This window comes from Heteronotia binoei, chromosome 18 (genome assembly GCF_032191835.1).
Source record: "Heteronotia binoei isolate CCM8104 ecotype False Entrance Well chromosome 18, APGP_CSIRO_Hbin_v1, whole genome shotgun sequence".
In the NCBI taxonomy this organism is placed as follows: Eukaryota; Metazoa; Chordata; class Lepidosauria; order Squamata; family Gekkonidae; genus Heteronotia; species Heteronotia binoei.
The window spans coordinates 18173076-18189601 of NC_083240.1; the positions used below are offsets into that span (position 1 = coordinate 18173076).

General features: G+C 46.1%; 1 protein-coding gene across 1 annotated transcript in view; it reads left to right on the forward strand.

Annotated features, from left to right (window-relative positions):
• The window catches only part of FHAD1 (forkhead associated phosphopeptide binding domain 1), a 55447-nt gene that overhangs the window by 5601 nt on the left and 33320 nt on the right, over positions 1-16526 (forward strand). Inside the window, exons 3-13 of the mRNA XM_060259618.1 lie at positions 333-603; positions 2527-2591; positions 3957-4187; positions 5898-6021; positions 7180-7310; positions 9249-9314; positions 9648-9752; positions 11423-11530; positions 12814-12888; positions 13945-14097; positions 15776-15971. Coding sequence (XP_060115601.1) covers positions 333-603; positions 2527-2591; positions 3957-4187; positions 5898-6021; positions 7180-7310; positions 9249-9314; positions 9648-9752; positions 11423-11530; positions 12814-12888; positions 13945-14097; positions 15776-15971 — 1525 coding nt within the window. The remainder of the gene's footprint in view (positions 1-332; positions 604-2526; positions 2592-3956; positions 4188-5897; positions 6022-7179; positions 7311-9248; positions 9315-9647; positions 9753-11422; positions 11531-12813; positions 12889-13944; positions 14098-15775; positions 15972-16526) is intronic.

Here is a 16526-nt window from a genome sequence, read left to right on the forward strand (position 1 = left end):
GGCAACATTTTTGCAGTTGAAGCTTGCCAGAGCCACATATTTGGACCGTTTCATGTTACGTACTCTGAAATATTTCCACGTGCATAAGTCCTGGGAAATTCCCTTCAGGAGATGCTGCTCTCTGTTCGATAGTCAAATAGCCTTTAAAACAGGGGTGTGAGTTACAGTCAATACAGAAGTGATTTTGAGTCAGTGACACCAGAATTAAACGTTGTTGGTTTCAAAGGTGCCGCCGGACTCAAACTTTATTCTGTTTTTTGAGACTAGTATGGCTATCCACCTGAATCTTAATACAGAAGGTTTCCCCCATTCTCTGGCATTTCCCACTGCAGGTGTCGTGCCCGCCAGTGATGCGCCGTGCCGCCTGGCCTGGGCAGCTCCAGATAGTCACAGAGATGAAAGCCCCTCCAGCAGCGGCATCTCAGTTTCCATTCCTTCAATCTCATTCTCTACCTCACGCCAGCAGCAGCTGGACCTACGGAACAAGCGGGACTTCACCGCATCCACCGCTTGGGAAGAGACCCTTGAACGCTTGGGGCAGAGCGGTCTCGTCCCCTTCTTTCTCTCCCAACGCTTTCAGCAGGCCACCCACAGAAACGTTAGGTATGGCATTATGGCTCCCTAAAGTTTAGTTTTGCTGCTCTAGGAAAACATTATTATGTTAATTTATATGGTGATGTTATGATACCTGCAGAGTAATAGAAGTAGGGATGCTGGCTCTGGGTTATGAAATATCTGGAGATTTTGGGGGTGGAGCCTGAGAGGGGTGTGGTTTAAAGAGGAGAGGGACCTAAGCAGGGCTTATTTTGTCGAAAAAGCCCAGCAGAAACTCATTTGCATATTAGGCCACAATCCTGACATCACCGTTGTTTCTCACAGGGCTTTTTTGTGGGAAAAGCCCAGTAGGAATTTATTTGCATATTTGGCCACAACCGCTGATTCCAGAATTGGGTTCCTGTACATTCCTGCTAAAAAAAAAAACCCCTGGACCTATGTGCAATATAATGCCATAGAGTCCACCTTGCAAAGCAGCCATTTTCTCCTGGGGGGACTAATCTCTGTAACCTGGAGACCAATTGTAATTCCAGGAAATCTCCAGCCACCACCTGGAGACTGGCAACCTTAAATATAACTAAAAAACGTAGGTCCCACCCGCTAAAGAGCTTACAATCTAAATATTTACAGTGGAAGAGGCAGCAAAGGTTAAGAGGAAGGGAAGGGAGAAAAAGGAGAACAGGCAACTGATAGGAAGAATAACAACTGAGGGACAGCTTAATTACAGCTGGAGGGGTGGGGTGGGCAGGGTTAAGCCACAGACTTGATACAAGAAGTGAATTTTAAGGAGGGATTGGAAGGCCAAGAGAGAGGTGGCACCATGTAGGTCACGATAGTAAAGTTTAATTCTGCCTGCAGCCGCAGCAATTACTACAATGACATAAGATCTGAATTTTTAAAAAGTATTTGCATGGATTAGCTGTAATTGATACAATTAACATATAATTTACATGAACTCAGAAGGCGTCAGCTGCAGCTGCCGGAGTATTTTATACAAATAAGAAAGGATAAGAATACATAATGATGGCATAATGTCTCTCCTGCCCCCCCCCCCCCCCCCCCCCGCACATCTTGCCATATTCAGATGTGGAGAACAAAATCAAGTCTGCCCTTGGAAAAAAATGTGGGCTCCATAAGGCCTTGAAATCCTGGAGGATCTCAGAACATTCTGTTGTGCATTATATAGTACAGAATATAACTAAGACCATAGTTGTACAATAGGGTGTGTTTTAAAATAACTCCACAAACATACCAGTTGCTTTGCTTCATTTCCAAAGAGGTTCCCTACCACCACCATCTTCAAACTATATTCTGTATTGCTGCCGTGGGATGCTTAGATATGGAAATGACAGTGACCTTTATGAACACTTGAAACTGAGCAGCAGAGATGGAATCATAGAGTTGGCCCTCTGGTCCAACCCCCTGCTCAATTCAGGATCAGCCTAATCATAGAGTTGGCCCTCTAGTCCAACCCCCCCTGCTTAATGCAGGATCAGCCTAAAGCATCCCTGACAAATGTTCTTCCAGCCTCTGCTTGAAGACTGCCAATGAGGGGGAGCTCACGACATCCCTAGGCAGCCAGTTCCACTGCTGAACTACTCACATGTGTGAATTCTAATCATAGCATCCTCTCCAGTCTAAGAACATAAGAGAAGCCATGTTGGATCAGACCAGTGGTCCATCCAGTCCAACACTGTGTCACCCAGTGGCTAAAAAAACCAGGTGCCATCAGGAGATCCATCAGTGGGGCCAGGATTCTAGATGCCCTCCCACTGTTGCCTTCCCCGCAAGCACCAAGAATACAGAGCATCACTTCGCCAGACAGAGTTCCATCAATATGCTGTAGCTAATAGCCACTGATGAACCTCTGCTCCATATGTTTAACCAGTCCCCTCTTGAAGTTGTCTATGCTGGCAGCATAGAAAGTTCCCTTTTCAAAAATATTGTTTTGTATCGTCTTTTGTCTTCCAGGGGCTGGAACTACTACTGGTCCTTTGCCAAGTGCCTATCACACTGACTCGGCTCCCAAGGAGAAGGTGAGGTGACCATATCTGACTGTTACTGAGACCCCTGCTATTCCTGCTGTTGGCAGTGAAGTTCACTTAATAGCGACCAGACATTTTGCAATGTCCACTGCAGAGATGTCAGCCAACTAAAAAGATGACTTCTTCAAGGCTGTGGCTTCTCACATTTCTGGTTGGGTACTGCAGTGTTCAGTTTGGGGTAGGGGAGAGCGTTCTAGGGAAAAAACTGGCACATTTTCCCCTTGCATACCTGGGCACTGTTACGTACACCTTGGTAATTAGACTGCGGTTCACATGTTGTATGTAGGCTGCTTTGGAAGACCATTTGGAAACTATTGTTGGTGCAAAATACCAGCAGCTCTGCTGGTTTCCCCACGTTCCTCTGGCCCCAACTCAAAAAATATTGCTTTTTGACCCTAAGCCACTTGGGTCCAGGTACCATAAAACCATATGAGTTTGCCTGCATTTTGAAATCAGGCAGAAGGCTCTTTTTAGAGAAATCCATACTGTTAGAGATATGACTAGTGTGAGCCCCTGGAAGTGTCTTCTTAGTTGCCACACCTAGATGGCAGATCGCCCTCCCTACAAAGATCACCATCAACAAACCCCTTTGCGGGTGTTCCAGCACAATTTGAAAATGAGTTTGTTCTTGGGGGCCTTTCAGCTTTCTTGGCTTCTGTTACATTAAGGTTTTGGTGCTGCTTATTGCTTTCGCAGACCAGTCTGATGTTGCTGTTGGTACTTTTTCATGGGGTGCTTTTTGTTTAGCATTAACCACTTCAGGTATTTTTTTTCAAGTTAGCATAAAAGCTTATTAAATACATTGTCTTGTGCTTGGAGCAGGGGGCCAATGAGGATATATTGACGCAAGCCCTCAGTTTTTCTGGATTGCAGGGACTGGCAGTGGCGGAAGCAGTCTCCTAGAGGCAGGTTTCCAAGACCAGAGTCACATGGGCATGCTGCTTGAGTTCTTGATCTTATAAGAATTTTACCAGCTGATTCAGGGTGTATTTTTTTAAAAAAGTCACGCAGATACTTGAAATTAATTGGTTAAGAGTCAGACTAGGATCTGGGAGACCCAAAACTGAATCCCCACCTGTGCCGTGCAAGCTTGCTGGGTGACCTTGGGCCAGTCGCAGTCTCTCAGCCTGATCTACCTCACAAAAACAGGAGAGGAGAATGATGTCAGCTGCTTTGGGTCCCCACTGGGGAGAAAGGCAGGCTATACGTGAATTTTAAAAATACACATCTGATGAATTGTACACGAAACAGAATATCGACTAGAATAAAGACACTTGGCATCTTGTAGGAAATTCAGCATGCACTTGGTTGAGGACATTATACTTGAAGCTGTATGAGATATTCCTGTACACCTAGAACGAGCTCCCTGTGAAAACAGAACACGAAACCAGCCGCGTCCCCAGCTACGAAGGTGAGTCTAATCAAAAGGATACGGTGATAGCAAATCTTCAGGAAGAGCTTGCAGCGATGACCGAGAAGACAGTGGCGGCTCTTGCCAGGAAAGATGCCATGTTTCATCAGAAGCTCCAGACTCTCAGCAAGGACATTGAAGTGAAGACCGAAGAAATTAAGGCTTTGAAAGAGCAGGTAGGGGCAGCTTCTCAAGGGGCGCTTTTCAGACCTGTCCTCCCCGTTTCTCTGTGATGTGATTTCACAAAAGCTCCCTCTGCATCTTCTCCTTCCTTACTTCCTTCCTTCTTTCTTCCCAGCCGTGATTACCTATCTGTCTATTTATCCCATCTCATCTCTCTCCAAATATTTTGCCTGGGAGCAGCCGTGTTGGGTCTGTTGCAGGAAAATAAAACAGAAATTCAGCAGCACCTTAAAGACTTAACAAGATGTGTCCCAGCACAAGCACTTGTGAGTCAGAGGTCACCTCATTAGCTACTTATGAGGTTCAAAAGTGTGTCTTGGGCCTGTAATGCAAATGTGAAGCCTCCACTCACATGGTAATTGCCATTCTTTGGTCTTGAATTCATTCACACCAATAGCGCACAAGAGACTGGAAAATGATTTGAGCCATTATACATGGAAACTGTATGAGCCATTCTTATTTTTACATTTTCAGAGGGTAGCCATGTTGGTCTGTGGTAGAAGACTTAGATTCAAACCCGGTAGCAGCAAGAGCTTTGGTGTCTGAGCTCTCAAGATTCAAAGCTCCCTTTGTCAAGTATCAAATCTAGTTGGTCTCTTAAGGTGCTACTGGGCTCAGTTCTAGCTGCTCTTATAATTACAGACTTGAGAGCCAGTTTGGTGAAGTGTTTTAAGAGTGGCAGACTCTAATCTGGGAGAACCGAGTTTGATTCCCCATTCCTCCACATGCAGTGAGCTGCGTGACTTTGGGTCAGTCACAGTTCCCTTAGAGCTGTTCTCTTAAGAGCAGTTCTTTCTGAGCTCTCTCAGTCCCACTGACCTCACAGGATATCTGTTGTGGGGAGAGGAAGAGAAAGGAGATTGTAAGCAGCTCTGAGACTCCAGGTGAAGGGTGGGGTATAAATTCAACTCTTCCTCCTTTTCCTTATTTTTTTCCCAGGTTAAATTTACTTATAGGAACAGCCAGCTCAGGGCAGGTGACAATACAACATATGCTGGCCCTCCTCTTGGAGGCTTTCACGTCCTGTGTTGAAAAGAGAACACCAGTGAAACAGGCGCAGTTGTAAATTGCAGTCTGTGTTTAGAACTGGGTGGGGGGCATGTGCAATGGAAGGCTTGAGGGCCAGGGCCTAGGGACAGTGTAGCAGAGAGCCAAGATGACTTGAGTGCAACGGGATGCCTGTCAGTCTAGCAGTAGAACTGGAAACCTCTTCCCACAAGGCATGATCAATGTGTGAAACTCACTGCCAGAGGTCAGCTGCTCATTTAGAGGCCCGCTGGTTGATCATTGTGGAGTATGGGTTGCTGGACCATCAGCCTGGTGTAGCGGGGTTCTTAATGTATGTGAGAGATATGGCAACAGGAAGACTTCAGAAGGGAATGGACAAGGAGGAAAGAAAACAGGTTCTGCTGCAGCAGGGGCATCTGTTCCAGCTGCCCCACTGTGGCACCTGAGTCTTAGGAAGTGATACAGGAATTGCATCCATCCTTCTGGGAAACTGAGGTTCCCAAGAGCCATTTTGATTCAGCGTGCTCCCTGGGTGGCCTTGGTCCAGACTTGGCCTCACAGCCAGCAGCTCTGTGACCTCACAAGTCTTTCAGTGAGGCTTCAGACTGCACAATGCTTTCTGCTTTGCTGTAGAAATTCCTTAATTTGATCCAAACTGATGTGACTGCCCAATCTTTGTCTTTCCTTGGCCATAGGTTTCCCACCTGCAGCAAAACACAAGTGAAGTGTTGAGCCATTCCCTTTCAGAAAGAGACCTCCAGATTGCACACTGGAAGCAAGAGACTGAGAATCTGAAGAAAAGCAATTCTCTGACTTCGGGTATGTAGGAACAGCAAAAAAGCTTGTTGCCTTCCCCCCCTCCATTGCTTATGGTGCATGTATCTGAACAAACAAGTGCTTCCAGGTTATTAAACATACATCTCACCTTTTTTCCTTTTGGGATGCTCTGAGGAAGGCCAAGGGCTGTTCCTTTTTACAATTTCGGAGGGTAGCCATGTTGGTCTGCAGCAGAAGACCTAGATTCAAGTCCAGTAGCAACAAGATTTCTGAGGTCTGAGCTGTCCAGAGTCCAAGCTCTGGAAAGATAACATCATGCATCCACTAGCAAAGTGTTAATTCAGCACAAATGTCAATCTGGACGTTTCCCAGTTGTTGCTCCCTTTTGTGCTGTTCCTGAAATTGCTCTGTGTCAGTCTGCTCCCTGCCAAAAGGATTTAATGCTTACTTTCTTACAGTTTCTTTTTATGTCCGTGTGCCTCATTTGCTTATTTTATTTTATATATCCATCATGTTGGCATCCAGCTGCTCCTCCTTGGTATGCATAGTGTCTCCCCCCTCCCCCCCAGCAGCTGGTGTTCAGTGGCATATTGCCACTGAACCTTCTAGCTGTCATGGAGAAAAGCCATCACATGAAGCTGCCTTAAATTTTGGTCCATCAAGATCAGTATTGTCTAGACTGACAGCAGCTTCCCAGGGTTTCAGAAAGTGATCTTTTACATCACCTCCTTTCTGATCTTTTTCAATGGAGATGCCAGGAACTGAAGTCAAACCTTACTGGTCTCATTCAATGTAAGGCAGCTTCATGCATGTTCATGTCTGCTCTTCTGGTTTTGACCATGGTTTTTTTCCCTTTCCAGTTGGGGGCTTCCTTCTGTCCCTGCTGATCACAAATATCTAGAAACCCCAAAAGTGTCCTTAGGAGAGGAAGGACCTTCTTTCCCATTTCAGGGTACCCAATCTCCATCAGCTCAAGGAGGGAAAAGCAACTCAGTCTATTTTTATTTCATGTAAGCCATTTTAGGCAATTGTTCAGGGTTGAAACATTGGGTAAAAATCAAGCTCCCAAACAAACTCTGAATCTTCATTTTGAGGTCATGTTCAAATATTTCCCGACTTCAAGAATCTGTTGCCTAGAATGTAGCTTGTTTCGTTTTCCATCTATGATCTACATTTTGTTGATTTTTTATTTTCCTCAAGGGCTGGTGACCAGTTTGCAAAAAGACATTACGTCAAAGGAGCAGAAGATGCAACAGCTGAAAATAGATATGGAGAAATTAAGACGAGAGAACAGGGAGAAGGACAACCAGCTTGCCCATGTGTCTGCCCAGGTTAAGAATTGTGTTTTTCACATGCTACTTGGAGTGGGGTGCTGGAGGGACTGGTATTGGACGTTGTAATCTCTTTTCTGGTCTTCCAGCTCCTTGCAAAACTAGGTTTAGGGCAATGATAATTCCATACCGCATAAGGCAGCAACACAAAGATCAAAATGCAGGTGGCTTCACAGTTTGTGTTCCAGCCATTCCTGACACAGATTTTTGTATCTTGTCCAAAAATATGAGCTTGCATCCTACACTTTCCTTTATGTTGCCTGGTCTTCCATATCAAAGTATATTCCTCCAGCACAAGGTTCATGCTGCCCCGTGCTTCTTGGAGGAGGGTCAAAACAGAAGAGCTGAAGATAGAAACTGTGGGTCACAAAGTGCCAGCCAGTTATGGCACTCATCGTTCTACCCCAGGCCTCACCTACTTTGGGCTTTAGAGAGCAACATCAGCATTTTGGAATTGCACCCAGAAACCAGGGCTTTTTTGTAGCAGGAACTCCTTTGCTTATTAGGCCACAGCCCCAGAGGTAGCCAGTCCTCCAAGAGCTTACAGTAGGCCCTGTACTAAGAGCCCTGTAAGCTCTTGGAGGATTGGCTACACCAGGGGTGTGTGGCCTAATTTGCAAAGGAGTTCCTGCTACAAAAATAGTCCTGCCAGAAACTAACTGAGGCCCAGTCTAACTCTCTCTTTGGTGTGAAGCCAAGCTGGAGTCCAGTAACACCTTTAAGACCAACGAAGTTTTATTGGGAATGCAAGCTTTCAGGTGCTAAAAGCACACTTCATCAGACAATAGTATGGGATGGAATTAGCAGTCCTACACATATAGAGTGAGCAGTGAATTAGTACACAAAATTGGTGTGGTTAAGTGTGCAGATTTTTACCTGGGAGAACCAGGTTTGATTCCCCATTTCCCCCATATGCAACTGCTGGAGTTACCTTGGGTCAGTTATAGCTCTATCAGAAACTGTTGTGGAGAGAGCAGTTTCTCTCTGAGCTCTCAGTCCCACCTACCTCACAGAGTGTCTGATGTGGGGAGAGGAAGGAAAGGATATTGCAAGCTGCTCTGAGACTCCTTTGGGTAGTGAAGGCAGGTATAAATCCAGTTTCTTCTCTTCTTCTTCTGTATTCTGTATTCAGGTGCCATGAGCACTCTGGGCCAGGGCGATTTGGAAAATGCCTTTCAAAGGAGCTGCATGTAGTGAGCATTTGAGTAATCCAATCTAGGGATCAGTCCAGGCATGTATAATAGTGACCAGATCGAGGAGGGATACATTTAACAGGGTAGTATAAGTAGATAAAAGGGCAGTGCCTGCTACAGATGAAGCAGTGGGGCTGGACCCAGAACTACCCTTGGTACTGCAGTACTGCAACATCAGTAGTAATTGGCTATGCTCATGGTTCTGTTTTCCTATCAGCACTGCATGATGGAAACTCACTCTTGTTCCAAAGTAGCTGCATGCTGGATTAATTTCCAGGGGGGTTTTTTGGGGGGGGGGGCATGGGGATTGTGGCCCTGTTCTGAGTTTTAAAATACATTTTCAAAGATCAAAACGAATGTGTTGTATATTTTGCATTGCTGCAAAGTGCCTTTTTCTGTATCTTTAAGCCTTCTGAAGCTGGGGGAGGCTGGTCTTTTCTCCTGCAGAACTTCATATCGGTTTGCTTCCCATCTGATCTTAAGAGTTAGCAGCTAAAATCTTGTTTTTCCCTTCTTTTGTGGAACTCTTGGCTATACAGAGTCCCAGGGCTGCTTGAAGGCACTGGCTCAGGATATTATTGTTTATGTAATCAATCAATCTTCTTTGCTGACTTTATTCTGAACTGAAGGCCGTTTGCAGCTATTGATCTTTCAAGCAACAATGAGTGCCATTCTGGGTACCATGCCAATGCAATAACCTCCCTCTCGCTTGATCTCTGTTTTCCTCCGTTGCTGTTCCTTGCAGTGTTCTAGAATTAAAGATGAACTGAAGCGTGAATTCAGAGAGAGAGAAGTAAATGCCTATCAGAAAGTGAGTTAGTGTTCAGTTATCTTGCTTATTTAGTATGCCTGACAGCAGATTTTTAAAACTATGCCTCCTTGGGAAAAGGATTTTTCTAACAGGTTAACCCTTTTAAAAAAATAGCCTGGATCTTGACTTGTCACTAACTTCATTACTGTTTTGAGAAACGTTAGTTCCTGTAGGACTTAGGGGGAAACCGAGGCTGAAAATGGCTAGAATATCTTACAGCCCCCTAACCAAGCTTGCATGTCTTTCTTACCTACTAACCCAAAAGCTGACTTACCCCTCTGTGGGTCCCCCCCCCACCCTGAAGCTGATCCTGTTTTGCTTGATGCCTTCCAGCGTATTGCTGAGCTTGAACTGCAAGTAAAGAGAGCAGAAGAAGAAGTACAGAAATGGTGTGCTGAGCAGGAAACCTTAACCAAAAAGCTTGCAGAAAAAACAAAGGTAATTTGTTTTGCTAACAAAATCCCTTGTCCTGAAGGGCAACACATGAGCTCTGTCTGAGAGAAACAGTTTAACATTTATCGCTGTATCAGACTCTTATTGTCCAGATACTACAATCTGCGTTCTTTTGTTTATTACCAAGTTTAGATTTTCTGTTTTCAGTTTTGAATTGTGTCCCCTGCTTCTCAGATGGCCAAAACTTAAGATACATGGGCATGCCACATTGTGTAAGGTTGCCAACCTCCAGGTGGCACTTGGATATCTCCAGCTATTGCTATTGATCTGCAGATGACCAAGATCAGTCCCTCTGTGGGAAGAAATGGCTCCTTTGGAAGGTGGACCCAACGGCATTATACCCTGCTCATGTCCCTGCCTTCCCCAGACTCCACCCAGAGCTGACAGCCCCAACACAGGATGCAGAATCTGTAAGGAGAATGAGCATGAAACGAGATGACCTGCTGAGCAGCAGCATCAGGTGTCAGCTGCCCTCCTTTGCAGTGTCCCTGAGGCATCCGGTCCCGGCAAGCATGAGATGAGCCTTTACCCAGGTCTTGCGGCTCATGGAATGGCCCACATGCATTCCTTGGACCTAATTCGCATATGTGCCCTGCCAGAAGCAGCTGTCCATACTCCTCCCCTGCTCCTGATATTTGCTGGTTCCCCACCAGATGGCGAGGAAATCACAAAGAGACACACACACCCCACAAAGTTTGATTGTATCCAGCAGAGGGCAGGCTTGCCTGAAAATGTCAGCATGTAACACATAAAGACTTAGATCAATCAGACTAGTTCATATTAAAATGCTCTTTCATAACCGGTGGCAGGATGTGAGCGTTTTTAACGAGATTTCTCGTTTCCCTGTCAGCCAGAGGCAGGAAATCCTTTGGTGGCCCTTTTGGTTTCACTTGCCAAGATGCAAAGGGCTAGTAAACTTTCAAGTACCCCTACAACAAAGATGTGAAAGAGGATGTGAAAACCTGCAAACAGAAATAGGATGTTCTTTTCCCCGATTCTCTGCACAGGAGCACCTCCTCCCCTTGGGTTTTGTGCTTGTTCAAAAGCAGTTTGGGAATTTTCTTAAATTCTAAGCAATGAATTGACCCCCCCCCCCGCCAAATCTCCCACCCACTCTCCCAGGGGGGAGTTTGACTGCTTGTGGATGTCTCAAGATGAGGGGCCAATGCCTTGTCTCTTGGTTTTCTTTCAGCCATTGCTTTTAGCCATCTCTTGCATTTTTGAAAATCACCAAGCATCACTCTGCATATTTTCATACTAACCCTGACAAACATGGTGGTGGTGAGGTGTTTGTTTTTTGTTGCTTAATCTTGGTGGTGGTCGAAAGTGCCGTCAAGTTGCAGCCAGTTAACAGCAGTGGGGTTTACAAGGCAAGAGGCAAAGGTGGGGTTGCTGTTTCCTGCCTCTGTGTTGCAACCCTGGACTTCCTTGGTGGTCTCCCATCCAAGTAGCACCCAGGCCCAAACCTGCTTAGCTTCTGAGCTGTGATGTGATTACTATTACTAAACTGTGATGTGATTTTACCTATTACTAAACTGTATTCATGAGAAATGCTGTATTAAATATCTCTCTCCTTACCTACAATTCAAAGAACAAATTTCTCACGCCCCATGTTGGCAAAGCCAGAGTGACTTTTGATGTTCCCCTCATTTCAGTCTGAGGAGGAGCTGCAAAGGGAATGTGAGAAGAGATTGCAGCAGTTACAAGAAATGGGGCGCCGAGAACACCTCGCAAAGTCGGACCTGGAGGCAGCAGGAGCTCAGGTAGGCCGTGGTTCAATCTGATCTGTGGTTATGTTCCATGGGCTAATAATAATAATAATAAATTTTTATTTATACCCCGCCCTCCCCGCCGAAGCAGGCTTACTGCAAGGAAAAGGCCATGGCTTAGTTGGAGGGCGTGAGTGCTCTGCATGTTAAAGCCCAAGCCATCTCCAGTTGAAGAGTCTGCAGGGGGAGGGACAGTGGCTCAGTGTCAGAGCATCTGCTTGGTAAGCAGAAGGTCCCAGGTTCGATCCCTGGCATTTCCAACTAAAAAGGGTCCAATAGGTGTGAAAAACCTCAGCTGAGACCCTGGAGAGCCACTGCCAGTTTGAGCAGACAATACTGACTTGATGGACTGAGGGTCTGATTCAGTATAAGGCAGTTTCATATGTCCATATATGTATAAGAGCCAATAGATCCAGATGCTGGGAGATGCATCATCAGAGCTCTCAGCATTTTTAAAGCTTTGATTATTAAGTACAGGCCTCAGATTCAGTGGGAGCTCACAGGAGCACAGCTCCTGAACCTTTCTGAGAGTTCCACCTCCTCCTCCTGACATACTCCTTGTCCATTGAATAGTATGTGCAACTGCATAACAATCCCTATTTTTCTACAAAATCACCCCTGATTAAGTATATGGGCCTCTCAACTCAGAATAGGTGGTGTGGAAGGATAAACGCCTCCTCAGTGTCTTTTTTGCATCTGAAATGGGAACACTGAGTCACTGTTTGCCTACCATTGGAGTTGTCCTAGAGAGGTCTGAGAAGGCCTCTGCCTAGAAACTTGGAAAGCTGCCTATAGCCAGAGCGGACAGTTCCAGGCAGCTGCCATGAAGTTAAAAAACATCTGGCAGTAGCTGATGCAAATGACCTCTGCCTGAGACCCTGGAGAACCACTGCCAGTCTGAGGAGACAATACTGACTTTGATGGACCGATGGTCTGATTCAGTATAAAGCAGCTTCATGTGTTCAAGAGGGGCTGCCTATTTCCCAAGGAGTTCTCATGGTGCAGGAACTGCAAAGAGCTACCGCAGCCTTCCTGATCTCCAGTCTGCACAGAGTTAATGGTATGATCGACTTGCGGAGCCAGGGAAAGGGTATCTTGCGTGAGAGCCCAGCTGAGGAGGTGGCAACGACTAGTTAAATCCCCTTGACTGTCCTTCCCAAACAGTACAAACTGACCAGGGGGATCGCTGTGCTTTACAAGGAATAGAGGCGTCTCCCGTCGACCAAATCAATCCGCTGTTAGCGGTTTCTTCAGCCTTCTGTTGTTTTCTTCTGTAGGCGCAGCATTTCAGAAGGCAGATGATTGAATCCCTTTTGTCAGAACTTCCAGAGAAGTCAGTGTCAGACCAACAGGTGAGGTCCTTCTTCGGACAGCACAGTGTTGTGTGTTTGAGAATTTGCAATTTTCAAAGGAAAGCTAATCCTGCACTGTTGGTCACGCTGTCTTGTTTTATCTGCTTTGGCCATGGGCAATCAGTGCACCTTGAGGTGAATCGCTTTGGCTCTAGCGTGGCAGTCAGCTCACAACTGTTTGGAAGGTGGGCAGAGAGAAGCTTGTGCCGCTGATTTGGCCAGCCTATGGGGTGCGTGGGCTTAAAGACACATGGAAAAGAGGCAGTTTTGCTCCGGCTGGTGTCATTGAGCGGCAGATGACTTACAGCAACCAGTTCGGGTTTTTAAGGGTAGAGACCTTCAGAGGCCGTTTGCCATTCTTGCCTCTATGTAGTGAGTGACCCTGGATTTCTTGGTGTTCTCCCATTCAAATATTAACCAGGCCTGACGCTGCTTAGCTTCCAAGATCTAATGAGCCTGGGCTAGCCTGGGGCACCTAGGTCAGGGTTGCATCTTGCTAGAGGAGGGGATGACCTGCTCTTCTAATATCTGGTTGTTTCTAAATATATAGAGAAAAGAAAACAAACCTGTTTGCTCCCCACCCTACCCCTGCTGCTGTGGTTTTGGAAGCAACCAAATACTACAAAAACACATTATAGCCTTGCCATACTAAAACGCCAACCCCATTTCCTTTCCACTTCATTTGTAAGCATATTCCTTGAAACAAAGAGCTCTTGTCTTTCATTTGTAGTGCCTGGAGGCAACATTTTGCTCTTCTGGTTAATGTTGTATTGGTTGGGAGAGGTCATCATGGGATTTTGCCAGAAATTGCCTGAAGGATCCCCAAAGAGGTGATAAATATAAACATTATACCAACCTGTGATTTGGTGTGAAAATAACACTCAGTGGAATCCTATGCAGAGTTACTGCAGTGTACACCTATTGATGTCAATGGACGTTGACTGGAGTAACTCTGCACAGGACTGCACTGTTAGCCATTTGGCTGGCTAGGAGAGATAAAAATCCCAGAAATAAAGGAGGAAATGATGACTGTGTTGCTGCTTCTTTCTTTGTCAGATCATCGAGAGGATCAATGCAGTGAAGAAGATCAACAAGGAGTTTTCTCAGATGGAGAAGATGCTGAGAGAGGAAATCCGTGTCAAAGCAGCCAAAGAGAAAGCAATAACTGAGCAATTTGAGCTGCTGAAGAAATCACTGGATGGATTTCAGGTAACACAAGTTATGTGCATTTTTCTAAATAAAAAACCATCAAAACCCTGCCCTCGAAAGCCATTTTAGCATGAGCTTCTTTCAGTGACTAAAGTTCCTGTGAGGACTCCCAACTTTAGCACAGGGAGGCTCGGGGAGTTGTGGAGCCACAGGGCCAGCCCTACCACCAGCTGAAGCTGGCATCCAAATAGATAGGCAGGTTCTCAGCAGCCTAGGTGAAATCTGGCAGCAGCTTACCAACTTCCTGCATGGGGCTTGATAGTGGCAAGTGAAGGCTAGCAGGACCCCGAAAACTTGGTGTTGATGGCTCAGCAGAGCCAGAGTGGGAGTGACTTCACGATGTCATCAATGAGCAAAGCCGGTGATCTGTGGCGCTTAGCCAGCAAGAGGGGCAGGGAGAAGGTGGGGTGAGCCTCAACAAATCACTATTTGCATATCTTGTCTCAAAAGTATTTATCTTTTCTCTGAACATGGAATGAATTTTATGAGCTTTTTGATGGCACACCTTAAAAGACTTCCTGATTCTGTATAGGATAAGTGTTTATGGGCTAGACTCTAGCTGCCCGAGCCCATTTCATCGCAGGCTAGACTCTAGCTGCCCGAGCCCACTTCATCGCAGGCTAGACTCTAGCTGCCCGAGCCCACTTCATCGCAGGCTAGACTCTAGCTGCCCGAGCCCACTTCATCGCAGGCTAGACTCTAGCTGCCCGAGCCCACTTCATCGCAGGCTAGACTCTAGCTGCCAGAGCCCACTTCATCGCATTTAGCAGATGCTCACACACAATGGCATGGCAGGGAGATGTCAAGGAGTAAGTTCGCAAGGCAGTGAGGTGAAAAGCCTGAGTGAATACTTCTCTTTGGGTCTGCAGACTGATGGTTCTGTAGGTGCGCGTAGTTTTTCACATTGTACGTGTATGTGTAAAGTGCCATCAAGTTACAGCCAGGTTATGGCAACCCCATAGGGTTTTTAAAGCAAGAGACATTCAGAGGTGGTTTGCCATTGCCTGCCTCTGAGGAGCGACCCCAGCCGTTATCAGCGGTTTCCTGTCCAAATACTGACCAGGGCCAACCTTGCTTAGCTTCTGAGATCTGATGAGACTGGGCTAGCCTGGGCCACTCACATCAGGGCTTGCACACTGGTACCAACCCTCAGTCTCCAGAGGCTTAGAATGTGCTAGTCCATTCCATTCTCCCACACACACACTGGTGATTTATTGTGCTCGAACGTGCCACCTGCAGCATCCCACAGCTTCCCAGTCAATGTACCAAACTAGGGCTAGAAATCTCGGAATTATTAACAGCCCTGTGGCAGAGGTTGGGAGAGGAGTGCATATGTGAGAGACAGACACACAGACGGTTCCCAGAATTTCTCCTTGATTTAGCTTGGGCACTTTTCTCGGTTTGTTGAAAACTGGGTCAGGTCGGGAAGGCGAGAAGTTTGTTGATTTGTCTGAGTTCGTTGATGTAATGAGAAGATAGAAGGGCTGTTGAAATAAGCAGGCAAAATGATTTATTGCTAGAGTAGCTAGATGCTGCAGCAATAGCCCACATACTGTTGTGGGAAAAGGTTCCTTGTTTTTGTTGGTGGGTCGTGATGTGAACGAACCTCACCAGCCCACTATCTACTCTTGGGGTATTTTTGCTCTTTCCCCTTCCTTCCATTTTGTTTCTTTGTTAGGCTTTCCTGAAAACCTCCTACTGCAGCAGCAGCTTGAGAAAGGAGGTCTGCAGTCTTCAAAACCTGACCTTCACCCTGCCAGTCTCATGGGTCCAGAACTGGGCAGTCGAAGTCTTGTGTAGCTTGCTGAGCTGGGTGGATGCAGTGGAACGTCTCCTGTTGGATATGGGACTTGACATCATTGACTCTGAGAAAGGTCCTCCACTTTCCATCACATTTTGTTGTTGGAACTCTCTGCCTGGGGCAGTGATGGTCTGTATTCTTGGTGCTTGGGGGGGGGCACAGTGGGAGGGCTTCTAGTGTCCTGGCCCCACTGATGGACCTCTTGATGGCACCTGGGTTGATTTTTTTTTTTTTTTGCCCACTGTGTGACACAGAGTGTTGGACTGGATGGGCCATTGGCCTGATCCAACATGGCTTCTCTTATGTTCTTATTTTCTTTTACCAGCCCACTTATGCCATGGGCTACAAGGACTGAGAATCAGCCTTACAATCATATCATCTGGCCAAGGATTCAGCCAGATTTTGTGATCATATTGTTTCTATTTGAACCCCTCCCCCCAGTTTCTCATCTGGGTTCTCCCCCACTTGGGATGAAACGTCAGTCATTATTCATGCTTCTGTTCTTCCTGTTACCTATCAGAAGACAACTTTAAAAAAAATTGAGAGACTGATTTATTTTGGAATAAAAGCAAGGTTTGTGAACTGGATCACTACACCCATTCTCCCACACTTAAATCAACAGTAGGTT